Here is a 27,955-nt window from a genome sequence, read left to right on the forward strand (position 1 = left end):
AATGTGATGACCTGAATGTCAGACTCAAAGTGCTTCAACAATCGCTTTTTCAACCTATCAGTTCTGTAGGGTTTCTTACTGATTACATCCTGTTGTGAGAGAAGTTCCGTAAATCTATTGGTCAGCTGGCCAAGGTGGTAGACATGCTTGTTAATAAGAAGTCCAGGTGAAATTTCTGAAACAAGCATTTGGAAGCCTTTGTCATATTCAGTGACACCTTTACTGTCACATGTCTGTTCCGAAGCTTTACATCGTCTGTTCATGAAATTGTTCATACACCTCAAGTGATAGCGGAAATCGTTAGCTATGAGGTCAAGACAATAATCACCATGGCCCTCAATTTTCAAAAGGACCGCCTCATCCCTCAACACCTTTGCCTTATCATGGATTGACTTCTGCCTGTCAACTGTGCTGACTAAAGTTAATGTCCTATCGCCTTTGGAATCGCGTTCCCTTTCACACAGGAAACACACTGCCTTAAAGTCCGTTAAACTCCTCCTGCCCTCCCGTTCACCTGATGTTTCTCCTTGCTCGGCTTTAAACCATTTGGCGGATACTAGATTGTCCAAAGTCCATTTGAGGGTGTAACTACTGCGGCATTTTCCGTGACACATTGGTCCTTTTGAAAGAAATTGGTCCTGATTCTGCAGATCGTCCCACACTCTGCTGTAAACGTCATCCTTCCTTATTTCCACCGCGTTCTTGAATGTTGTGAACCCTCTCTTCGTCAGGTTATACAGAGGTCCCTGATCATCTGTTGTACTTTGGCAGACGATACATTTCGAATAGTCACTTACACGAGAAGAGAGTTTGCGTTTGTTTCCTTTACCAGCTATCACAGCCACAGGTTCCATCTTTATATGCCAGGGGTCAGCACCTGTAAGAAATAAAAAGACACTCTAAGACTTCATACAATCCACAAATGGAACAAAATTAATAATGTTGTATTCGCATCAGGCGAATCTTCGGGCGAACCTGGTGCCAGGCCAGAATGAAACATATTCCCCACGCCACACAAAACCCATCAACACCATCACGTGTAGTAAATCAGCGTCGACTGTGAAATATATTAGATTCGTAAATATCATGATTTCACAACGTTAAAACATTTCAAGATTCAATGAGGAAACTAGTCAAATTTACCTATACTTTTCTCTCGAACGCTAGTAAACCGATAATTGCTTGAATGACAGGAAAACATGTGGAAAATAATCAATGAGGAAACTAGTCAAATTTACTAAGACTTTTCTCTCGAACGCTAGTGAACCGATAATTGCTTGAACTAGGGCATGCCCGTACTATATATAAGCTAGGACGTGCCCGTACGTGGGTGCCCGTTCCTTGCCAAAAAAAAAAAAAAAAAAAATTTGTGTAGGGGTGTGTGTGTGTAAACATCCTAGGGCGTGCCCGTACGTGGGTGCAAAAAAACATGCGTGCAAACAACAACAACAAAAAAAAACTTTGAAACCACGTGGCAGTAACGACCACAGAACCCCCCCCCCCCCCTCTATTTACATGAATGGTTTGGTCCATTCGCAACGACCACAGAACCCCCCCCTCTATTTACATGCAATGGTTTGGTCCAAAGCGAACGGCTTGCAGTGTTTGGTAAAGAAATCGCCATAGCTCGGTAACTACTTCTCCGATTAATATGAAACCTTGAAAAGGCACATCCTCGGGTCCCCAGCAATATACCTGGCAAGTTTAAAGTATATCGGACCGGTAGTTGTCGAGAAACAGCGGTCACAGACAAACATACACACATACACACATACAAACACACAGAGATTAATGGAATTATAGATAGATGACAGGAAAATATGTACAAAATATTCCTAACTATATAATGTTCTTATCTAACTATTCTAAGTTCATATTTCGCTCTTACTTTACGGTTTTTGGACGGGAATCAACATTCCATTCAGCTCCTGACAGAAAAAGGAATATGGCTACCGGTTTCACTTTCGATATGTCATTCAGTGCTTCCAATCCCTGGTGTTGGGCTAGCGGCTAGGGTGCCAGCTTAGGATCCAATGATCCTGGGTTCGAATCCCGGTCGATCGCTGAATTAACGCCAGGGGGGTTGACTCAGCCTGTCGTCCTTCCGAGGTCGGCTAATTGAGTACCAGTTCACTGGTAATTCCCTGCTTGTCGTAAAAGGCAACAAACAGGGTTGGCAGCAGGAAAGGCATCTGGCCGTAAAACATTGCTTCAAAAAGGGGACCAAAAAACAACAACAACCACGGTCCCCGAAAAGGCCAACCCCCGCTTTGCGGGGAAAAATGGCCTCTAAACGGTGCTTTTATTCAGTGCTTCCACACGGGAATTTCGATATGTCGTTGGTTGAGTGGTAAATAATAATTGACAAGAAGGAAGCTTGCTCGAGCTAGGGAGGCTGAAGATCGATGGTAATCATAAAGATCAGCAAGAGTGAAGCAAGTTGCTGAAACAAATGTAGCATAATAATCACTAGCACCACACAAAAGATGAAAAGCATCAACCACCACAGTAAACCATCACTATTACGATCAATATAGGCCAGAAACAGTAGAGGGATGCAAAGAACATATTGTGACATATATGGCTACCGGTTTGTGAATTATTTGATAAAGGAGCTAAATTTTCAGCTTAACCCACTTTCCGTGACCTTTTGACCTCTGCTGACCTCATGGATGGTCCAATCACGTTGAATCATGTTTCATATAAAAGCCAACTTTATAACAAAAAGAATGAGTGGTAATTTGTTGCACTCACCCCTGTGTTATGGGATATATGGTCAATTGAATTTCCCCTACCCCTAAATTTCTTGCTTTTTTACAGTTGACGCCCCAAGTTAAAAAATGTCCCTACAGAATTCGCGCAATCCAAACTACCTTGCTAAAGTCATTTTTCTGGTGGCTAACACCCCCACAGACATGATCTAGGGGTCAAACATTTTATAGCAGGGGTGTCACTTCAAAATCACTTTTTTACACATTTCCAGGCCTCGGATCCCAGACTAAAACGGGTAGAGTGGCTGTGTGAGTGTGCAATCATTTCTTCACACAATGATTCAGTAAAAACCATCAACTGTGAACTTCTACAGAACTTTCCAGGGCAAGCCACTTCATACAAATTAGTGGACTTTGGTTTTGTCGGATGAAGCAGGGACGAAGTTACCATGACTGATAATGAAGCAGTGACATACCCCACAGAGTTCCTGAACAGCCTAAAGCCTTCAAGAATAACACCTCACCAACTCGTTCTGAAAATAGGAGTGCTTGGCATGTGTTACGCAACCTTGACCCACCAAAGCTTTGCAACGGAACTCCACTAATCATCAAACACTTGCTGCCAAATTGCCTCAATGTCACCATCGCCACTGGACCAAACAAAGGAGAGCAAGCCATGATTCCAAGAATACCGATCATCCCATCAGACACGGGCTTGCCTTCTGACTTTCGGCGAATTCAGTTTCCGATCAAACTCTGCTTTGCCATGACTATGAAGAAATCCCAGGAATAAAGCATCAATATTGTCGGCGTAAGTCTCCAAGAGCCCCCATTCACACATACATGGCAGCTAGCAGAGTGGGAAGCCCCAAGGGCCTTTTTATACATTGTAATGTAAACAAAACTCACAATATTGTTGACCACAAAACTCACAATATTGGAGGGCTGTGGAAAGCGAGCCGTAGCTACTTACCTATTCTCCTTATCGTTCTACCCCCTTAAGCAACATTTCACATTTCAAATATTTACAAATCTTGAAGTCCTTGCTCCTAACTCCTGGGGCAGGAAGCAAAATGTCAAAGCGCACAAAAACAAAAAAACTACCTAAACCATAAAACCTTAACCAAAAATGCAAAATTCAATAGAACATTTATACAACCCCTTCCTACAGACCACATCCCCCGGTGAATGCTACAATACCCAACGTTACCTGTGGAGCCATCCCAATGTGCCCCAAATTTCCTCGGGCCCTGTCCTGGTGTTACAGGTGAGTGACATGGCTCGGTGGATTTCGCCCCCGTCCATTCACACAAATCCCATAACCATCCACACACGTTTCAATAATCATCAAAGCACGTATTTCACCCCCCTGCAAGACCATGGCATAGATGTCATTGCACATGTGTGTGATCCTCAACTATGCAGCGGGGAGGTACCGTATAAGCAAGATGGTGGGGGCACTTCAGGCTGTGGTGCCCGCTGTCCAAAAACAAGTCGCCCGACTTACGACATCTTCACCACCTTCCCCCCTTTAACTCTTGGCCGCGTGACAGCCAACAGCCCCTTAAGCTGTAGTCCCGCCGGGATGTCTCCACACCAGGCTTCATCGCTTCAGGCTTTCACACAGCCTCACAAGCCGCCAAGGGTCTCCATACCGCACTACCGCAGGTCGCCCAAACAGACCCACCGCCGACGGGCTCCCAATTTCCAGACACCACGGTCTGCCAGGGGCAATTACCGCAGAGGGGGCCGGTCACCGCTCCTCTAGAGCTTGATCTGTACCTGCAGACACACACACCTTCCCCACCCACAAAATCCACAAAAACATTCCCTCCCCCACTGCCATTCAATTCTCAACCACATTTCTAATCAAAAGATGTCATAAAAGGATGTTGCCATGGCCTGCTTACATGTGAAATCCCGATTCACATTTCAATCGCATTTCAATAATAGCTCAATTTTCATCTCAATCCTCACGACCACACAAAAGCACACACACACACACACACACACACACACACACACACACACACACACACACACACACACAACAACAAACGCCACCCACAAGACACTTTGTGGCATACCTTCCAATCCCCCTCACCGGCCATGTCATCACTCTCACCCGCCCCACTCCAAATTATCATGTCCCAATTTATATAAGCAAGTACTGAAGCCTGGGACAGTAAACATCAAGGCCTTACCTTTACCTTGAGGTGCAGGTAGTTGCAGGTTGGTCTGGTCCAAGAGTGTCATCCACCCTACCGAATCCCAAAATTTATCCTATGGGGCCGATCATTTTTCCTACAAATTTCCTTTTTATCTGACTGTAATGGAAAGCATGTGAATCCGCCTCCTCCGGTGACCTTTACCACACTACTACCTTTGGCTACAACAGCTCCGCCCCTCTACCGTGCAACGGCCATCGGGATAAGTGGAGCAGCCGAAACGCCAACATGGCCCGTGAGTGTCCATAAGGACCATCCTTCGCGACCATCCATCGGGTAAGTAGTCGGGTAAGTGACCCACCATCCATCCTTCGATCCCCCGCGAGGACCACGGCTCCACCAGCCCCAGCTGACCACTGTGGTGAGCACGTACTGCCAACTCGTACTGCCACGTACTGCCAACTTTGTGCTTGTTAAAGTGGACATCTCTCTGACCATTCTCAGAGAGCCTCCTCAGTGTCGACGAGTCTGGCATTTCACTCAGGCCAACTGGCACGGTCTTCAAGCAGCCATCAATCATCTGGACTGGTCTCCCATCTCTACCGCCTCTGACATAAACTCATCCTGGGAATTTTTCCAAAGTAAATTACTCTCTCTCATGCACAGATTTATCCCATCTCGTCTTCAGTTGTCATACCCTTCCTCCCGTCCATGGTACACGGAATCTTGTGGTGAGGCTGTTGTCCAGAAACAACTTGCTTTCGTCTCCTGGAAAGCAAATCCAACGGAAGGAAATCTCATTTCCTTTCACAAAGCCCGAAACACGTGTGTGTCCACCCTCAGGAGAGCCAGGAAACAATATCTCTCCGTTCTCAAGACCGAACTCTCTTATCTGTCTCCCTCTTCCAAATCCTGGTGGCGTCTGGTCAAATCTGTTTCTGGTGTTTGTTCCCCCTCCATCCCCTCCCTCACCTCAAACGGCTACACGGCTGACTCTGCACATGAAAAAGCTGAATGCCTCAACTCTGTGTTTTCCCAACCCCATCCCTCTCAGTCCCATGGCACTCTTCCCAAGCCGAGAGTCCACAAATCACTAAAGATCATCTGTGGAAGATCATGCTCACACCTTCAAGTTCCACAGATGCTCCAATGGTTGTCCGGTGGGCTATAATCATACGTGTCCATGTGGTTCGACCCGCATCCATAGACCAGCACAGCATGGCAGGTCACCACATGCTGGCTGTCCCAGAGTCTCAGGGAGAGGCTGTCAGGCCGCATGCCACTGGTGGTCACCACATCAGGCCCTTGCTAGGCTGTCTGTGGTGCTGCCACCAAAGTGCGACCTACAACACCTCCCCCTAGTGATCCTTATGATGCACCATACCAGGTGCCTGTGAGAAACCACCCCGGACCCCTGGAGGTCTTAACTCCCACCAGGGTCCGGTGACCCTGCCGCCCGAGACACTCGCTCGTGCGGCACCCCAATGGACAAGGGACGCCACACTCCACCAGACCCCCAATGGGCTGTGGGGCCCAGGCCGTACCACGACACCCATGGTCGGACCCCACGTCCAAATCCTACCAGCACAGCCTTCCAGCTGGCTGGCATACCCCAATTTCCAAGTTTCACCCCCCAACCCCCCCCCGTCCCCCCTTCCAATGCCTCCCCCCAAAAGCCCTCTCCCTCCCACAGATCTCTCGATGTCTCCATGTCTCTCGGTCCCTGCTCTCAAATGTTTTGTTTGTGTCCTTCCCCCTCTCTCCCCATCTTGTCTACCGCTCCCGATGTTATTTGTTTTATGTGTCTGTTTGTCTTTCTGTGTGATTAATGTTCGCTCTTTCACGAGCCTCGATCTTGTATACAAAAAAAATACAAAAAAAAAACGTGGGGCAATTTCCCACGAGGCCGAACCCAATGACCTCTCCTGGTCCGAATTCCGCAGCCCAGAGACCAAATCCCTCCAAGGCTGCTCCTCAGCAAATTCCCATTTAAATTTACTTTAAAATTTCCTTTTAAAATTTTTAGCCTTTTTATTTTTATTTTTATTTTTTATGTGTATACAAGATCGAGGCTCGTGAAAGAGCGAACATTAATCACACAGAAAGACAAACCGACACATAAAACATATAACATCGGGAGCGGTAGACAAGATGGGGAGAGAGGGGGAAGGACACAAACACAACATTTGAGAGCGGGGACCGAGAGACATGGAGACATAGAGAGATCTGAGAGAGGGCGAGGGCTTTGGGGGGGGGGGGCATGGGAAGGGGGCGGTGGGAGAGGTATAAAACATATGGACACTGCCAGGACTTCCAGGAAAGAAGTTGGAATTTCAAACAAGGTGGATCTGGGGTGAATTAGCGGGGGTAGAAAAGATCAAGGTTTTGGATGGGGGAAGATAAGAGATGGTGGTGAACAGCTGTTTTAAAGACCTGGAGGGAGGAGTGGGATTGAAGGGAGTGAGGGAGTTTGTTCCAGAGGCGGGAGAAAAGAGGAATGAAAGAGTGAAGGTGAGCAGAGAGCCGAGATTTCGGCAGTTTAACCATCAGAGGGTTGCTGGCAGATCTTGTGCGACCTGTCGGAATATTTGGGGGACAGAGCCCAGAGAGAGCTGGGGGAGCAAGGCCGGAGAGGAGTCTGTAGAAGAGGGAAAGACCACCAACCTGCCTGCGGTGAGTGAGTGAAAGGCCCTCAGAGATAGCTTCATCGCGGGAGATTCCAATAATTCTGAAAGCTTTGGTTTCAACAGCGTGAAGCCGAGCTAGGTGTGAGGCAGGAGCACCGGCCCATAGGGGAGAACAGTATTCCATTGAGCTGCGGATGAAAGCCTTGTATGTGGTGAGGAGCTCAGGTGTGCCGAGGAAGGACTTCGCACGACGGAGGATGCCCAGTCGGCGACTGGCTTTGGAGGCCAGCTTGGAAATGTGGTTTTCCCAAGAAAGATCATGGCAGATAGTGAGACCCAAAATCTTGAGCGACGGAACTTCTTGGAGAGGATTGTTGAGAAAGTAGATGGGAGGGTTGTCCAGTCGATCTTTTCGGAGAGACATAGTAAGAATGTGAGATTTGTCAGGATTGAAAGACATGTTCCACTTGTTTGACCAGTCTGTGATTTTGTCCAGGTCTTCAGAGAGTGAGGAGGCAGCAGACTGCCGATCTGAGGGAAGAGGAATGGAGCGGCAGAGAGTGGAGTCATCAGCAAAGAGATAGAGAGGATTTTCGAGAGAGTCAGAGAGATCATTGATGAAGACCAGAAAAAGCACGGGGCCCAGAACACTGCCTTGGGGAACTCCAGCCTGAACAGGAAGAGGAGATGAGAGAAACCCATTCAGGGCCACACGTTGACGACGACTAGAGAGGAAGTCCGCCAGCCATGCGTGGAGATTTCCATGGATACCAAAGGAGGAGAGTTTGGTGAGCAGAGCGGGGTGCCAGACCGTGTCGAAGGCACGTGATATGTCGAGGGAGACAGCTCTAATTTCCTGTTTGGCATTGAGGACCTCCATCCATTGTTGAGACAGCAGAAGCAGCATGTCCAGAGTAGAGTGACCTGGTCTGAAACCAAATTGATGATCAGAGATCAAGCCATTGGAGAAGAGGAAAGATTTCATATCCGAAGCAATGATGGATTCCATGACTTTGCTGATAATTGGGAGAAGGCTGATTGGTCTGTAGTTGCTAGGATCTGTTTTTGCACCTTTTTTGTGCAAAGCGGTGATGTTGGCTGATTTCCAAGCAGATGGCAGTTGACCTTGAGCAAAAGAGAGGGTGAAGAGAACAGAGAGAGGGTGAGATAGAGCAGCAGAGCAGGATTTTAGGACCCGTGGGCTGATGCCGTCGGGTCCAGTTGCAGAATCAGAGTCGAGGGTTGACAGAAACTTTTCCACCTTGTCAGGAGGAAAGGACACGGAGTCCAGGAGCAGCAGGGTACGACTGGGTATGGTGGGTACAGAGAGGGATGGGTTTGGGACACAAGATTTAGAGGCAAACACAGAGTTGAGGCATTCAGCTTTTTCACGTGCGGAGTCAGCTGTGTAGCCGTTTGAGGTAAGGGAGGGGATGGAGGGGGAACAAACACCAGAAACGGATTTGACCAGACGCCACCAGGATTTGGAAGAGGGAGACAGATAAGAGAGTTCGGTCTTGAGAACGGAGAGATATTGTTTCCTGGCTCTCCTGAGGGTGGACACACACTTGTTTCGGGCTTTGTGAAAGGAAATGAGATTTCCTTCCGTTGGATTTGCTTTCCAGGAGACGAAGGCAAGTTGTTTCTGGGCAACAGCCTCACCACAAGATTCCGTGTACCATGGACGGGAGGAAGGGTATGACAACTGAAGACGAGATGGGATAAATCTGTGCATGAGAGAGAGCAATTTACTTTGGAAGAATTCCCAGGATGAGTTGATGTCAGAGGTGGTAGAGATGGGAGACCAGTCCAGATGATTGATGGCTGCTTGAAGACCGTGCCAGTTGGCCTGAGTGAAATGCCAGACTCGTCGACGCTGAGCAGGCTCCCTGAGGATGGTCAGAGAGATGTCCACTTTAACAAGGACATGATCAGATGATCCGATCGGAGCAGAAGAAGAGCAGCAGACATTTTCAGGGAAGTTAGTCATAACCAAGTCCAGAAGAGAAGATGTTCCGTTGACTGAGATCCGGGTCGGGAAATTGACAGATTGTGTCAGTCCCAGTGAGTCGCAGAAGTCTTTTGCTGAGGAGCCATGGCTGGTGAGAGAGGTACCCACACCCAGCCAACTGGCATGATGACAGTTGAAATCACCACATATGAGGAAGAGAGAGTTGGGATGAGTAGATAGAAGTTGGTCCATATCATCAGACAGCGAGATGTAGATGGAGTCATCACTGTTTGGTGGACGGTACAACACACATATGAACAAGAGGTGGGAGCGAAGGGGAAGCCGTAGCCAGAGGTATTCCTGGGGGTGAGGTGGAGAGAGTGCAGTGCAGGGCGAGTGAGGAAGAGAGTTTTTGATAAAGATAGCAACCCCGCCTCCAGGACGAGGCTCAGGTCTATCATACCGGAGGAGGGAGTAGCCCGGGAGAGATACTATGGAATCAGAGACATCATAAAGGAGGAAAATTTCTGTTAAGCAGATCACGTCTGGTTTGACAGAAGCAACCTGTATGGAGAGATCAGTTAAGTTTGAACGAAGGCCCCGGATGTTTGAGGTCCATACCGTTAATGAAGAGGAAGGGGGAGCATCAGATACAGAACAGGGGGGAGGAGGGGTAGGGTAAGATGTGGAAGAGGTGGAAGAGGTAGGGAGAGCTGTTGAAGGTGTGTCAGAGATTTCAGAATAGCTCGGAGAAAGGGAAGGATGGGGCGGACAAAAGGTTTGATGGTGATTGGGTGAGCCACAATGAGGTGTTATTTGAGGAGGGGGAAGAGCGAGGCAGAAGGTTGGGGGAGATGGAGGTGAGAGTTTGAAGGGGGAAGAAGCGGGGAGGACGCTTTGAGGAGGGGGAGTGAGAGGGGGGAAATTGAGAAGCAATGAGGGTGGGGAGATTTGAAGGGGAGGGCTGAGGGGGGAGTTTGGGAGGGAAGGGACAAGGGGAGGGATTTGAAAGGGATGGGATATGGGGGAGATTTGGAGGGGAGGGGTGAGGCAGGAGTCTAGGAGGGGAGGGGCGAGGGGGCGTCTTGGCGGGGAGGGGTGAGGGGGTAGTTTAGGAGGGAGGGGGCAAGGGGGGAGATTTGAAAGGGATGGGTGATGGGGAAGATTTGGAGGGGAGGGGTGATGGGGAAGATTTGGAGGGGAGGAGTTATGGGGAAGATTTGGAGGGGAGGGGTGAGATTGGATTTTTGAAAGTGTACGATTTATGGGAAACGAACATTTATTGCAAAATGAGTTTCTTGTGACCTTCGAGTTAAAAATACGTTTAAGGACGCTGGATGGAGGATGGAGTGCAGGAGAGTTTAGGGAATGTAGAAAAAAGGCACTATAGGAGATGGATATTTTTTTGGGGATGAATTGATTTGGTGAGCAAGTCGAAAGCAGCCTTTTAAAGAAGAAGAAGAAAAAGGTGTTATAAAATATGACGGAATACATAACTTGAGGGGAAAGTGTAAACATTGAAGGTTAATGAGTGAAAACTATCTGGGGAAATGGGGGAGAAACACGTGGTCGAAGAACGAACGAACGAATAAGAATGAATAAACGAATGAGAACAGAGAAGGAAATGTGTTTATTTCTTTATTTATTTATTTATTTTTTTGAGTTGAGATTTACACAAGGAAGTAGGCTATGGGTGAAAAGACTGGGAATACAGAGAACGAAAGTTATTGGATCACAAACGACGGACCGCTGAGAGAAAAACAAAGCCTCAAGGTTGTACAGTGCACACTGTACAAGGCCTCAAGACACGACACGAATTAACACGATTTTCAATACAGGTATGAAAGATTTGCACCGAAAAATCTTCGTCGGGACACAATATACGTACAACACCATAAATAAATACAGTTTTAACGAAAATACAAATGGGAACAATCACTTAACTTCGATTTCAAATCGTTCGCGACGTGGCAAAAGCCTTGCTCGCGACACGGCAAACAGACGATCAATTTATGAAAGATAAAGATAAACCTTGTGTACCCAACCACAGCTAACAACCCCTTCCTCGGGTTTTTCTGCCCCTCCCTGCAGCTGTTCCAAATTCACTATGGAGACAAGTTTTTCCGAGGCTCTATTTCTCGACTCCTCTATGTCCAAGTGTAGCTTGGAGCCAAAACACCTTCCCCTCCACCCCCCAACCGGGTAACCAGTTTCAGAGCCTATGGTACGCAATCGTAGTTCGTGGCGAGTGTCCCCTCGGTCACTTGAATCTCATCCTGGGGATATTCCACGGACCGACTCACCTCATCCCCCAGACTTTCTTGGAACTGAGCAATCTCTTCCTCGATGATGCTGTCCAAGGTATCCAACCGCTGTGTCCATTCATTACTCTTATCCCCAATCAATCCTGGCCTCAACAGGTCTTCATCTATACACACTCGTCCGGTTTATTTTCATGGACCTCCAATATTCTTGCCCCCTGTTGTTCCACACAATCGCCCTGGCGCTGCAAAAATCCCAATTCATCTCCCTGGTGTTGCATTGTGACATCCACACCAGCCCGACAGCCTTCCAGGTATTTTCCAGTTAAACATTCCCCATTTAAATTTGAGTTTTCCCTCTCAACCTCTAAACATGCCCTATTTACCTGCGAACATGCCGTCTCCTGTGCCCCAAATTCATTCATTTTTGTTCTTCCTTTAATTCACTTGTCCAACCATCAATTTTGTCACTCATCCCTCCCATCTGTTTCCCATTTCTATTAACATCCTCTTTTATTTCCCTCATATTACCCTCTATTCCATCGATTTTGTCACTCATTCCCTTAATATCTCCCTTCAATTCCCCTTTCATTCCCCGCATATTATTTTCCAGTCGTTCACCCATTTCCTTTATTTGTTCACTCATTTGTGCGTTCCTTCTTTCATTCAATCCCTCCAACAATTTGTACATGGCCTGAAAAGCCATCGGACCCATTCCCATTTTCCCCACCTCCCTCATAGAAGAGGGGGTTGGACTAACGCTTGGGACGGGGGAAGTTCCACTCCTATCCTCTAATCCATCTATCTCCGGCGCTCTTCCATATTCTTCGGGATCCCCCACTTGCTTGGCCATCTCACTCGCTTCCGCCATTCGGGGTGAGAAAGCAGTTCTCCCGCGCGCGTAGTTTTACCTCCGAAAAAAAAAAAAACAATTTAAATTTTTCCAAAAACGCGATATTGCACTTTGTACACCAATAACTATAGAATTTGGACACCCCGGTACTACAATTGCCTCGCCCTCGTCGAGAGAAAGGCAATCATTCAAAATTTGGATTCCAAAAGCTGAGCGCAATTTCGCCCTCAGCGGGTGTCGAACTCGCAACCCTCGAACACAGAGTGCCTGTCTAGTCCGAATCCCACTCCTGACACCAGTTGTCGTGTGCCTGCCCTCTGGCGAACACAGCAGGGGGACACAGATGACCAAATGAACTTTAACTCTGAGGCGTTCAATTCAATGGCGGACCTTCGTTATACGTGCGGAGAGCAAGTGGGAGAGCAGCCGTAGGCGCTTACCTGCATGGGTACACCCTCGCTGGCCATGTCCACCCTCACCGGTCTTCGACCCTGCAATAATCGACTCAAGCCCGACACAGAATTAAAATGTACAAAAATACCGGCTTTATTAAAGGAAATGCCGGTCACAAAATAATACACGATAAAAACTATATTCCTAATTGGAGCGCCCCTCACAGACTTGATTACAACACAAGGGAAAAAAATAACTGGAAAATAATTATGTGTGATTTGTGGCACTTAGCTCTAAGCTGCTCTTGAATCTCGTCAGGGATCGTCAAAGATCGTCTGAGGCCTATACGTCCTTGCGTGCGAAAACGCGCTCGTTGGCACGCAGTAGGCTTTGCCGTGCAGCTCGCTATTCTGGCCGCGCTTATCCCCACGATCCCGTTCACCAACACCACAACCAGACGATGCGAGGAAGTCCAGAGCCTCGACCGTTCGTTGTCAAAAGCCAGGACTCGAGAATGAAAGAATAATGGCGATGTCGGGACACGACCGTTCACCACCAGATCCAGAACCCGAGAGAGAAAATATCCGCCACTCGAATTCTTTTGTACGCGAGGCTCTGACGTCATCCCACGACGTCTCCATGCCCGCTTATATCAGCGAGTTCCATCTTAACATTCCTTGCGCCAATCAAATCCCAGACCATTCACTGCTCTACGGGGCGTGGCTTCACGGACCTTTTGTGCCTCTGTGCTCACCAGGTCGATGTTATCTACGGTAATGCTCAATGTCCTGTTTCTGGTTGGTTTTTATTTAGTGTGGTTAATAGGTGATTTCTTACTATTTGTGTGTGCTGCTGGTGTCATAGCGAACAGAGGAAAAAAATACAGAGGCCATTACATACAGGGGATTAATTTACCCATAATCCCTCGCTAATTAACATACCCCACCACCCCTCTCATGGGGACAAAGATACGTTCTTCCACGACATACGGTTTACCAGATCACTACCTATGACACATCAAGGTTTCTTTTTCTTCACGACAGTCGGAACACACTTCCTATGCAATTCTATCTGGACTAAGGTATTGCCTACCCCCCACCCCCCGACCCCCTCACAAACCTAATAATACTTTCTGAAGGCACTAAGTAATTGTGTTACTGCTTAGAAATATTGTTGTTACCAGGTTTAATCTTCTTCCTTCTTTCAATCGTGTATTGAGATTACTTGGCCTTTTATGTGACGTGCACAAATTGTCCTTTTGCAGTTACACACGTCATCGTGATATCAACTTTGCATCCACCTTGCACTCTGAAATGCCTGCGGGGAATTCTGGCTGGATCCTGGATTGTCAGTTACAACTGTGAGTGATAGTTTTGTATTTATTTACTTCTGTACACTCGTGAAGGTTGATGGGCTGAGCAAACTGGTCTTATGAAGCTCCTCGCAAAGGTTTAGTTTTTATGTTTGCTTATTTGTTTAAAACGAAAGCGAGTCATGTAGCAAGGAATAGGTATTGTTCAATATTGGGCGTTACTGGTCGATTTATTATTTTGTATGTAGCTTGTGACTTGTGGTTGCATCATTGCTGCACTTGCAGCTGTGCCACTGAGTCAGTGCCCCTTATTTCCAGTAAGCTGGTACTCTTTTTGCTGACCTCAGAAGGATGACAGGCTGAGTCAACCCACCTGCTGTTATTTAACGGCACAACGGGGGCTCAAACTCGAGACCCTGAGATCTTAATAGTGTAGCAGCATAGCAAACCTGTTGTGCATTTTGTGATACAAGCACCAAATTTGGCACAAATGTACATTAATATGTTGTGAACATTTTCAGATATTGGGCCACTTGAAATTCCGTAATTTTTTTTTTCAAATTTCGTAATTTCAAATTTTTCGGGTGACACCGTCACAATTTCGGTCTTCGAGGCCGGCCGATATAGTGGGACGGCTTAGCCCAAATATTCAAAAGAATTGTGCATTTTGTGATACAAGCACCAAATTTGGCACAAATGTACATTAATATGTTGCGAACATTGTGTGGTCAGCAATGAAGACGAGAGTCTGAATTACATGTATGCAAAAGACCTTGTGAACCAGTGAAGCAAATACACGGGTAAGCATGAATTAAATCTAGGGCATGATATAATTTCCATGATGTTTACCTCTACACTCAATGGTGGAAGGAGGTAATGTTTTGATCCCAGCTTGTCTGTATGTCTGTTTGTCTATTAGTCCACAAAATTCCAGACAAAGCTTGTAGTAGTGGTAGTTGTAGTGGTAGTGGTGATAACAGAAATTGTTATATAGAACTGAACTTATATTATTATTATATGCAGAAAATAACTTCATTTCTATATGCCCTGCAGTGGACAGGTTAATTGGTTTATGCACTGAAGGGGTCACCCTGGTGTGCACTGCTGTGTTCTGCCTCACTGAGTTGTTCAGGTATGATGTACTCAGCACAAGCTTCCGGTCGGCCCGGAGGTGGGGGTGCGGGGCCTGTCACGGAACGTCAAAACAAACGGCCTGCCGGGGCCGCCCAAAAGTCGGGCGTGAGGGGCGCGTCCACTAATGGAACGCCTCTCGCTTCCCAGATCGAGGGCCACGTGGTCAGGAGAACCTCGTCCCTTCCGGTCACACTTTGCCTATCGGCCGGCCTCGAAGACCGAAATTGTGACGGTGTCACCTGAAAAATTTGAAATTACGAAATTTGAAAAAATTTGAAAAAAAAAATTACGGAATTTCAAGTGGCCCAATATCTGAAAATGTTCGCAACATATTAATGTACATTTGTGCCAAATTTGGTGCTTGTATCACAAAATGCACAATTCTTTTGAATATTTGGGCTAAGCCGCCCCACTATAAGCCAGCCCTCTTAACCATGAAGATAACAACAGGCTTTGCTGCTCGATGATTATCCAGTAGCTGTACATTTGTTTTTTTTTCAAATTGGTATGCAGACAATCTCTTTGCCTCTCCGTGTTTTGATTTGTAACTAGCATGATCGGACATTATTAAGACTGCTCTCTTCAGTCCTGCGTCTAATACATAAGGGGATGCCTTTTGTTTGAATTTTAAGAGGCTCCATTATATATACATTATACATGGGTGAAACTCCTTCCATATAGCATGGAAGTCCGGATTTTTGTAACAACCCATACATAGGTTTCCGTATTTTCGACGTCGGAAAAGCATTTTGTACGCCGTGTTTTCTCCGTAAAACCTATATGCATGGGTGAAACTCATTCCGTTTAAAAAAATTTTTTTTTTTTTTAACGCTGTAAAACCATATTGATACATTACTAACATAATTGCCTTCACCGATTTTCCTTGTCGACGAATGGACGCTGCTCCCACAACATGTCGACACGACGCCGAAGTCCTGGATACCACTGTTCCAGGCTCCTCTGCCGATTACCCTCCGTAAATTTCGGGATTTACAGACATTGAAAGACGTGATGCCCGTAGAAAACCAACGTTTCTACGATGAACTCCCTCATACCGAGGCATAGACTTTATTCGAAAATAATGATTTTGATTTAAAATTTGCTACAAACATTTCGTTGTCGTTTCAACTTGGTTAAAAATTAATTTATCTTCGCTGATTTTGAGACTGCTTGTGTGCTCAGTGCAATTTGTCAAATTGCCTTTGCCGATTTCGAGACTACTTTTGTACATGAGGCAATTTGTCAAATTGTCTTCGCCGATTTTGAGAATACTTTTGTGCATAAGGCAATTTTTCCAAAAATAAAAATTGCGTTTTTTGGATCGAAAATTAGTTTGATCGTCATGAAATTTTCTGGAGATGTTGGGTATAGTTAGGCATTCTTAATAGTGAAGACAAATTTTTTTGCAAACAATGATCGAAGGCAATTATGTTGGTAACGTATCGATATCGTCATCGATTTTTGTGGAATTGAGGTGCTATTCCGATAAGCTGATTCATTTATTAACCCATATCATCCGGATGTAGTGCAATGCTAACATATGACCACGATTATGTGATATTACTCCCATGGTCATGTTTTATGAGGTATTTTTTACAAGTTAGCTTGGTACTTATAAAGGTCTTATGAAAGCCATTATGTCACATGTCACATTGTCACATTTGGCCCATTATGACTGTGCAGCACCACAGCCCACAATAAATAAATGTCAGGCTCTCGACTCGGTTTCACTGGGGGGAGGAGTTGGGATAAGGAAAGTGTGACATGCACAAGGACTAGAGTGTTGTAAGTGTAAGTAAAATCAATATTTTAAAACTCATTTGTTTATTACGACTTGCAACTTTCCCTTGTACATGTGGCATGGTGTGTTACTGGACCCTGCTGCTGGGGAGGGGGTGGAAGAGGTTGGTTAGAATATTGTTAATTTCACCCGTCTCTTTTTGGAGAACATTACCAATTTAACCTCCCCTGTAGATTTGCCATTAAAGCCACACCCAAAATGGTTTTTTGCTTGCTAAATCTGCAATTACCGGTCACCACACCAAGCGTGTTCTTAGAGAATAACAGTTTATTATAAGAAAGCACAGAACGAAGAAAACGGAGAATCCCAGGACAAAAGATAGATGGGCACAAAAATGGGCAGATAAATAAATGAAGCACCCACGTGATCCACAATAACGAAAACGCACAATACTGAAAACAAAATCTAATCAAATTGGCTTGAGTATACAATAAAGCGTGTCCTGTGAGGTTTCTTTTAAAGATACCGATACCAGGAATCAAAAATGTCCAACCATGGACATGTCTTCAGCCCACAACTGCGGTCCCGTGCAGAGAGACCAAGCATACAGCAGGCGAAGAGATAGCGGATAAAGTGAAGCGGCATGAAATTGTAGGGCTGCCAGGAACATCAGCTTGCCATATGTGGAGGGGAGAACATGTGACCGAATAGTTTGACATGACATCAGGTTGTGCATACATTATATAAGTGCTTACGGATTAAAATTGCACAAATATAAATAATCTGCCAGGCCTGGTCGGAATCGGTAATTCCTGCCTGTCTCTTGAAGAGAACACCAGACTTTTACTAATATTAACCTCCCCCAGGGATTTTAAAAATGGTTTACGGATGTGGACGTCAGCACGTTGCTAATTTAGTTGGTAAATTATTCCTGGGTTAATCCTCTCTAACGTTCTTCTATCCTCTGCCCCTAATTATGTGTTGATGGCCTGTTTATCCATTCAGACCAAAAATATTTGACGACCCCTGGGACTTTACCACGTTCGACTTTACACAAATAATTGGAAATTGGTGGGCTGCTGCGGTGTCGGTGGTAACTGAGACACACAGCATGTCCATTACTGTCTGTAGCACATACAGTACAGTATATGGGCTTTGCTGTAATGTTTCAGATACCTATCCAGATACCTGTTTTTCAGATACCACTCGCCCAGCAGTCTTTCATTTCAGGATAGCACATAACAGTTTCCACAATGCCGATTTTTTTTTTTTTTTTTTTTTTTGTAAAGACAAACGTTTAACAGCGTTGCGCAACAGCCACCGTAACCGTCAGATACTTTTTTTTTTTTTACGTGGAGGGGAGACTTCATTACGAAACCTGATCAATTGGATTTTCGTTGCCATCACACGACCAATACAAATGTGGGATTAATTAAACTAGCAACGGTACCCACCCTGTGGGCGGGGCTTCAATTGGGAAGCCCAAATGAAAAGGAAAAATATCAGAAATTGAAGGCTTTTTTTATTTTAAACGATTCATATAAACATCCGTTGAATCACATCACACGCAAATCATCAAAATCTAAACAGTACATGGCGCCCATTTTGAAAAAAAGATTGAATTCTGCAAAACGGAAGCGGCCGCGACATGTCTTTCTCAGTCACACGTTTATGTGTGAAGAGTGCGCGCCGAATCTGTAACACGGAAGCGGCCGCTACACCTGTTTCTCAGTTGCTTTGCACATGTTGCCATGTTACTTCGGAGCCGCACGTTTATATAGAAAGAGTTCGTCAGGAGTCGATCTACTCTCTCCTGGTACGTAGAATAAACAGTATTTGTAGAGTTTCAACAAAAGCCACATCACTGTTCAGATCAGTAAATATTATTCCATCGTGTTTGGAAAAACTGGAAAATTGGAAAACTTGGAAAACTTGGAAACACAATATAGCCTATTTTACTCCCAGAGGTCCCAGGAATACCCACCCAAAATATCGTTGCGATTGGTTGAGCTGTTTTTGCGGTACCTTCGAACGGACGGACGGACATTTGGTGAATTATAGTAAGATGAGAAATGTATTAAACAATGAAAACTAACAATCAAAAATTGTGGGTTGAAAGCGTGAGTTGCTCAAGAGGAAAATAGAGGACATAAAGGCAGAAAACTGGCTGTCATTTATAAAAACCAAATGAGTAGCCACCCTATTCATGACACGTGAGTTTATAGGTGAGAGTAAATGTAACTGCCCATGTAAAAGAAGGGTTAACAGTAGTCGGAACATCCACCTCATATGTGGAAAGCATACATTTGTTGACTTCAAATTTGTAAGATAATGAGGATAATTATTCATTGCAGTTTACTCCATGTAAGCAATTAATGTAAGAGAAGCTGGTGATGTATGCTGCAGAAGGTACAACTTGGGATGGTTCTGTGGCATAACATAACATGGTAAGCTCATACATATTCCCTTTAGGTATACATATATCCTACAAAATGAAGTGTGTATGTGTATCTGTCTGTCTGTCTGTCTAAAAATCATGGAAGAAGCCAAGGCTGGGCCAATGTCCACCAAATATTGCATACAATTTAGGAGTTTCCAGGGCCAGGTCATGGGCACAAGCGCCCCCCTCCCTCCCTCACCGCCCCACCCCCCCACACCCTGTGATGGTGGGGGCGGGGGGGCACTTGCCAATGTTTCCAAATGTAGCAGTGTTTCTAGTTGGATAAGATTGGAGGGACCGAGAAAAACATTGACATTAGTACAGCATCAATAAAGCATTAATTGGTACCAACAAAGTATGAACAAGAAAAAATAGAAATTGCGAGCGAATTTTTTTTTTTTTTGCCTTTTTTGAGATCGTTTGGCACAATTGGGGGTTGGATTGTGATCATGTCTTAACGTTGTAACATTTGTTCACCAGCACTTTGTATGTCATTTTTTTAAATATCACTTGTGGATTTGCTGGCACTCGACAACCATTTACGGGTGAGTTGAATGGCTGGCTTGTTTGTTTTCTATGTACATGTTTCAGGGGTTTTGGACTGCCTGGCAAAGAAAACAAGGCTTCCTGAAGAAGAGTATGAGGTCCGTGGTGCAGGAATACTTCTGTCTGGAGGCCCAGAGAGGGGTCGATTAAACAAGCTACATCAGGTGCTGCATTGTTTTAATACTGTTAATCTTTTTTTTTCTTTCTTTTTTTAATGCTTCTGCCAACGAAGTTTTCGGGTAACAATGAGTCGCTTCCTGACGGGAATATTAAGCAAGGAGGGGAGGGGAAGAGAGGAGAGAAGAGGAGGGAAGAGGAGGGAAGGGTGAGGGGGATGGGAGGGGGAGGGAGTGAGGGGCGGGTTAGTATATCGCACAAAAATGTTGGTCAATAAAAAAAAATTGGTACGTAAAAACAAAAAGGTCGCTCTGTCTACTGTAACACCATGGCTTGCAAAAGCAGCCTGAATAGCGTTCACCAAGTGGTGGTTAATCATATTGAAAAAGGGTGTTATAATTATAACACACCCAAACTTCCCTGGCCTTGTGACTAATTAATTAAGTACACAGGTATTTTCTGACTTCATTTGTAGTAATAAGCTTGTTACATACACGTCAAGTGGGTCGACGACAACCGTTGACTACCTGATGGTGCGTAGGCGAGATAGGGGGCACCTCCGAGACACAAAGGTGATCCTGGGGGAGGAGGCTGTTTCACAGCACCACTTGGTTGTCTGCGACGTAAGGGTGAAAGGTGTGAGGAGAGCTCGGCGGGTGAAGTACCAACCGAGAATGAAGGTGTGGAGGTTGAAAGAGGTGACAGTGAGGGAGGCATTAAAAGAGAGGCTGAGTAGGGTAGAGGATGATGTGGTTGAGCTTGAAAGTGGTTGGATGTCAATGAAAGCTAGTCTGTTGGGAGCCGTTGGTGAGGTATGTGGATGGACAAAAGGACCACCGAGGCACTCGGAAACATGGTGGTGGGATGATGAAGTTGGAAAGAGAATTGACGAGAAGAGGAAGAAGTTCACCGAGAAGAAGGTGACCCTCTGGAGTGGTGGGATGATGAAGTTGGAAAGAGAATTGACGAGAAGAGGAAGAAGTTCAAGGAGTGGCAGAAGGCGAAGGGTACGGGAGCAGAAACAGCAGAGCATGAAAGTTATAAGGCAGCCAGGAAGGCTGCAAAGAAAGAGGTAGCAAAGGCGCAGGAGGCATGTAGGAAAATGTTTGGAGAACGCTTGGATTCGGAAGAGGGTCAGAAAGCAGTATTCAGGATTGCAAAGCAGATAGCGAAAGAGAGGTGTGATGTGATGGGGGTGAGTTGCTTGAAGGATGAAGTGGGACAAATCGTTGTCGACCCAGATGGAATTAAAGGAAGATGGAAAAGATTTATGGAAATGCTGTTGAATACAGAGAATGAATGGGATGGCAACATAGAGAGTAACCCAGTTTTAGGACCGGCAGAGAAGATAACTGAGAAGGAAGTTGAGGAAGCGATAAAAGCAATGAAGGGTAGAAAAGCGGGAGGGCCGACGGGAGTTGTGGGAGATATGTTGAAGGCAGCAGGAAGTTGGGGTGTGAAGAGAATGACAGAGATCTGTAATCTGGTGGTGAAAGAAGGCCGCATTCCAGTGGATTGGGAACTGAGTACCCTCGTCCCTCTATACAAGGGGAAAGGTGACCCTCTGGAGTGTGGCTCGTACCGAGCGATAAAGTTATTGGAGCATGGAATGAAGGTATTGGAAAGGGTGTTGGAGAGGAGGATAAGGAAGAAAGTGAAGATCGACGAAATGCAGTTTGGATTTATGCCAGGAAGAGGAACGACAGACGCGCTTTTCATTGTGAGGCAGTTGCAGGAGAAGTACATGGAGAAGAGGAAGAAGTTGTTTCTTGGGTTTGTTGATCTGGAGAAAGCATTCGATCGGGTTCCACGCAAAGTATTGACATGGGCATTGAGGAAGTTAGGAGTGGAGGAATGGTTGATCAGAGTAGTGATGGCAATGTACAAAAGAGCGCACACAGCTGTAACGACGAAGGACGGGAACAGTGGTGAGTTTGAGGTGAAGGTGGGATTGCATCAGGGGTCGGTACTAAGTCCACTACTATTTGTAGCTGTGATGGAGGTGCTGGCTCAGAACGTATAGGAGGGTTTACCATGGGAGTTGTTGTATGCAGATGATCTGGTGTTGATTGCGGAAAGTATGGATGGACTGAAGGAAAAGATGAACACGTGGAAGGAATGTATGGAGACAAAAGGTCTGAAGGTGAATATCGGAAAGACGAAGGTGATGGCAAGTGGTAAAGCATGTGGTGAGGTGGAAAGAACTGGGAAGTGGCCCTGTGCTGTGTGTAGGAAGGGTGTCGGAGTGAACTCCATTCAGTGTACAATGTGCGCTGAGTGGGTTCATCAAAAATGTAGTGGTCTGAGAGGGTCATTAACCAGTGTGGCAGCTACATTCAAATGTAAGGTGTGCACAGAGGGAGCTGCAGATGGAGGAAATGTTGAGTTGGATCTTGGAGACGGCATGAAGCTGGAAGGTGTGAAAACATTTTGCTACCTCGGAGACGTGCTGAATGGAGAAGGTGGATCAGACTCGGCAACGGTTGCTCGACTGAGATGTGCATGGAAGAAGTTTCGGGAATTGAGTGGCGTGCTGATGATGAGGGGAGTGTCGTTGAAGCTGAAGGGAAAGGTGTATGCTGCATGTGTGAGAAGTGTTATGATTTATGGGAGCGAGACATGGGTAATGAACGTAGAGCAGCAACGAAGGTTGGAAAGGGTGGAAATGCGAATGGTTCGACGGATGTGCGGAGTATCGTTGAGAGAGAGGAAGACAAATGATGAATTGCGAAAGATGATGGGAATAGAGCCTGTGATTGATGCTGTGAAGAGGAACAGGTTGAGATGGTTTGGTTATGTGTTGAGGAAGGATGAAAGTGACTGGTTGAGAAGAGTGATGGAAATGAATGTAGAAGGAAGTAGAAGACGGGGAAGACCGAGAAAGACTTGGCTAAAGATGGTGGAAGAAGAAATGCGGGCAAGGGGGTTAACAAGGAGAGATGCAGAAAATTGGGCAAAATGGAGAAGATTGTCATGGGGACCGCAAGGCTAATCCCCGCTCTAGCAGGGAAAATGGCCTTTAAAATGCATGTTTTGTGTTGTTGTTGTAGAGCCCTCACCAGGCGGCTTAAGCACTCCAGCAAGCACTTCAACGAAATGGGTAATAAGGAACTGCTGGCTTGGCAAGATATAGCAAGCCGATTGCTTCTGGTTTAAATGGCTGAGGAATTTTAAAAACAGATCGCAGGTACAGTGGAGTGACACCGTATCCCATGGAAGTATGAATTAAGTTAAAATTTATTATTAAGTGAAAAACTAACCCCAGAAGGTGCGTGCGGGCGTGCGTGCGTAAGCGAAGGACCGCATTCGAATTTGGTGTGTGGGTGCAACCACTGAACTATAACACTACGTGGAACGGACGGTGCCCGTGATCCGCTGAAGCCACCGACATGTATGTCGCCCCCTATCGTATGCACCCAGAAAAATGAATGCCCCCATAGCCTTTGTGGGTAGGTGTAAGTTTTCCAAGATAAATTTTGCCATTATTTTCATCGCAAGAACGTACTAAAAATATTGAATCCATGATTATCAATGTTACACACATGACTAATACTGTAATGTACACTGTACTTGCACAAAATACAAGGCAAAACATGGCTATCAAGGTCGAGTTTAGGTAATTTTGTGGCATACTGTCCATAATTCACACACAAAGCAAATTACAATAAACATGTCAAAAAAAATTAAAGGAAGTGTAGCACAACAAAGCGCTTAAATTGCATCATATACTTCATACATGTACACATACATAGATATAATAGTGAGTAAACATGCATAAATGTCCATGATAGGTACATGAACATTTTCTGTACAGTGTATACAGTAACAAATATGTTGCATTTCAGAAATGAGCTGATGAGAGTGAGGCAAGAACTTTCAACTGTAGTTATACAAATAACAAGGCAAATTACTGTACACAGTCAAGTGTCAAAGCTTCATACTATTAAAAAAATTACCAGTGACAATAATTTTCACTATCATTAAGATCATACATGTCTTTGAAATATCTGGATGTTGTATGCTAATAAAAAAAAAAATCCAATTTATTATCATTTTCTACATAATATAAAGTCCATGTCTACTGATGACGAAACAAAATTGTTTTGGCTAGGAGCTTCCTTACTTTGGGCCCGGTAGCAGCATCTGTTTTTACCCTTCCTAAGTGGTAGAGCTTGATCTGTCCATACCGTGATGCAATTTTCTTGATCAGGCTGTGAATGTGGTTGTTGTCAATTGTAGTATCAAACTGGTGACGGTGCAACTGAGGAAATAAGTTCATGTGGCTTGTGTTCTCCAGAACTGAGGAAGAGATAGCAGATGTCACTCCACGGCCTTGAGGAAGCTTTCCTTGAGTTATTCTTAGAAGTCGCTGGAAACATTTCTCTGTTTCTCTACATACAGATACTACGCTAGCTGATGGCCTCTGCAGCCTCCCGCGATCTTTCATGGTGACAAAGTCATGAGCATTGCCATCAGAAGATGACATTGCATTGGCACATTCCATACAGTCCATATGCAGCCTAAGAGATTTCACAATGTATCCACTGATGTAGTTGACAGCCGCATCCTTATATTCTGATAAGGGCTCAATATGTGGCATGTCACTGTAGTCATGATCTGTCTTGCTGGGTTGTCTGGGAATGAGATCATACTTTCGAGTAATGTTCATAGTTGTGACATCATTGACGCTCTCAGTGTGAAGAATGGCTGTGTCATCACGAAGAATACAGTTCCCAGTGCCATTTTTTATGTGATGTCTCATCAACAGGCGTTTGTATGCAGCTTTGAACTGTCTTGCAGTGGGGTTGTTGTTGAATCCTCCACGTGCTCTGAGGGCGGAAAAGAACAATTCAATGTGATCCTGAGAGAATTTATACGTTAGTAGGTATTTGAGTGGGGCATCGGTTGGTGCGACAAGTTCTTGATACATGTTTAAAATGCTTCTGATGCTAACAACGAAGCCAACAAAACCAGTCTTTCTTGGTCCTTCACACATTTTCCTACCAGATCCATCTTTGAGACCGAGAAGGAAGACTTCAGCATCATGCAATCGTTGTTGAATGGATGCATGGTTGTCCCCTTTCAATGGTGCTTTCAGCCCCCTTCCAAACGGATTTCTGCTGTTTAAAGCATCGAAGGCTGAATCAACATGCCGAAGAAACTCTATAGTTGCACTGCAGCCCTGGAATTGTGGAAGTTGAAGTTTTTCTTCGCAATATTGCAGAGCATCAGCAACACTGGCACTGAATATTTGTGCTGCCAGGTTCACTTTCATTTTCTGCGTTCTCCACTGAATGTGGGCATTTTTTACCTTGTTCCCAAGTCGGAGTCCTTCAGATCCTTGAAGTTTGTGAAGCTCTTCAATGTATGTCCATTTCACACTTTGACCATCCTGCGTTCTAAAAATCCCACCATCTGCAAATGAATTGCGAAGTAGTTTCAGCATATGGCAGACGTCAAGTATCACATATACGCGCACGGAAGGGTCAGCTGGGTGTGGAAATGAAGGATCCATTCCATTGATGTTCACGTTTGCTCCTAGTACCTTCATCATTGCAATATGGCAGGATGGCCCATCGCACGTTAATGACACAGCACGTACACCAATGTTATTCAGTCGCAACAGACATTCCAGAACCAAATTTGCCCTTTCTGCTCCCGTCATTCCATCTATGAGGAAATATGCTAATGGTATTTTCCAAGATTCATTCACTGAGACTGCCATGAGAACAAGGGCATCTTTAGCTAATGGGGTGGCATCATCTGTTGCACCATTTCCAACATCTACATAGCCATGATATTTGCCTTCAGCAAATTCCACATGCTTGTGAATAGACATCTCGTCCAACATCAAGGCGATGATAGTCTCCTTTCCAGTTTCTCTGTTTCTGGTCACTTTTCCTGCTAGTGAGGAGAATGCCTGTTTCGTGAAACCTGGATCACCATCAATGGTTGGGACTACACTGCCTGTAAATTGGCGTTTCCTTACCTGTGAAATGTCAACCCTTTCTCGCGATTTTCACGAACATCTCGATTCGTGCAGTTGATTGCAGAACAGGATGGCATTCTGTTTTACTCTAGTATCATGTCACCGAAGTGAAACAACTAAGAACAAATGTGCAATTATGAAAGAAATCTCTATATAAATCTTGCAAGATGTGTACGTCGTTCAATCACAGCGATACAAAAGCAATACGCTTTTTGCGTGACTAAATCCCATAATGCATTGCGATCCCGTGGCTTCATGTAAAACTCACTGCCTATGGGCCTTTTGTGTGTGTGTTCGCAGACTGTCCGTTCCACGTAGTGTTATAGTTCAGTGGGTGCAACCCACGTCAAAATCCAAGATGGCCGCCGCCATGTATGTCTGATGCCATGTATGTCTGAACCTTGTAACCTGCATATCTTGAAAAATAAGCGAAGTACCAACTTCTAATTTGGTGTGTGGGTGTATCTCGCCATAAGAAAGAACTCTATTGAAAATTGGGTCGCCACGTCAAAATCCAAGATGGCCGCCGCCATGTATGTCTAAACCTTGTGAGATGAATATCTTGAAAAATAAGCGAAGTACCAACTTCTAATTTGGTGTGTGGGTGTATCTCGGCATAATGACGAACGCTATTGAAAATTGGGTCGCCACGTCAAAGTCCAAGATGGCCGCCACCATATATATGTCTGAAACTTGAGCGAAATATCTCGAAAAATAAGCGAAGTACCGACGTCTAATCTGGTGTGTGGGTGGATCTAGGCACAAGGAAGAACGCTGTTTAAAATCAGGCCGCCACGTCAAAAGCCAAGATGGCCGCCGCCATTTATGTCTGAAACTTGAGATGAATATCTTGAAAAATAAGCAAAGTACCAACTTCTAATTTGGTGTGTGGGTGTATCTCGGCATTAGGAAGAACGCGATTGAAAATTGGGTAGCCACGTCAAAATCCAAGATGGCCGCCACCATATATATGTCTGAACCTTGTGAGCGAAATATCTTGAAAAATAAGCGAAGTACCAACTTCTAATCTGGTGTGTGGGTGTATCTAGGCACAAGCAAGAACGCTGTTTAAAATTGGGTCGCCACGTCAAAATCCAAGATGGCCGCCGCCATGTATGTCTGATGCCATGTATGTCTGAACCTTGTAACCTGCATATCTTGAAAAATAAGCGAAGTACCAACTTCTAATCTGGTGTGTGGGTGTATCTAGGCATAAGGAAGAACGCTATTGAAAATTGGGTCGCCACGTCAAAATCCAAGATGGCCGCCGCCATGTATGTCTGAACCTTGTGAGATGAATATCTTGAAAAATAAGCGAAGTACCAACTTCTAATCTGGTGTGTGGTTGTATCTAGGCACAAGCAAGAACGCTGTTTAAAATTGGGTCGCCACGTCAAAATCCAAGATGGCCGCCGCCATGTATGTCTGATGCCATGTATGTCTGAACCTTGTAACCTGCATATCTTGAAAAATAAGCGAAGTACCAACTTCTAATCTGGTGTGTGGTTGTATCTCGGCTTAAGGACGAACGCTATTGAAAATTGGGGCGCCACGTCAAAATCCAAGATGGCCGCCACCATATATATTCCTGAAACTTGTGAGCGAAATATCTCGAACAATAAGCGAAGAACCAACGTCTAATCTGGTGTGTGGGTGTATCTATTGGGTCGCCACGTCAAAATCCAAGATGGCCACCGCGATGTATGTCCGAA

General features: G+C 45.3%; 1 protein-coding gene across 1 annotated transcript in view; it reads left to right on the top strand.

The window, feature by feature from the left end:
* The window catches only part of BARD1 (BRCA1 associated RING domain 1), a 120,949-nt gene that overhangs the window by 81,328 nt on the left and 11,666 nt on the right, over positions 1-27,955 (top strand). The window contains exons 10-11 of the mRNA XM_068123508.2: positions 14,229-14,324; positions 20,183-20,301. Coding sequence (XP_067979609.2) covers positions 14,229-14,324; positions 20,183-20,301 — 215 coding nt within the window. The remainder of the gene's footprint in view (positions 1-14,228; positions 14,325-20,182; positions 20,302-27,955) is intronic.

This window comes from Myxine glutinosa, chromosome 7, assembly GCF_964187855.1.
Source record: "Myxine glutinosa chromosome 7, kmMyxGlut1.1, whole genome shotgun sequence".
NCBI lineage: Eukaryota > Metazoa > Chordata > Myxini > Myxiniformes > Myxinidae > Myxine > Myxine glutinosa.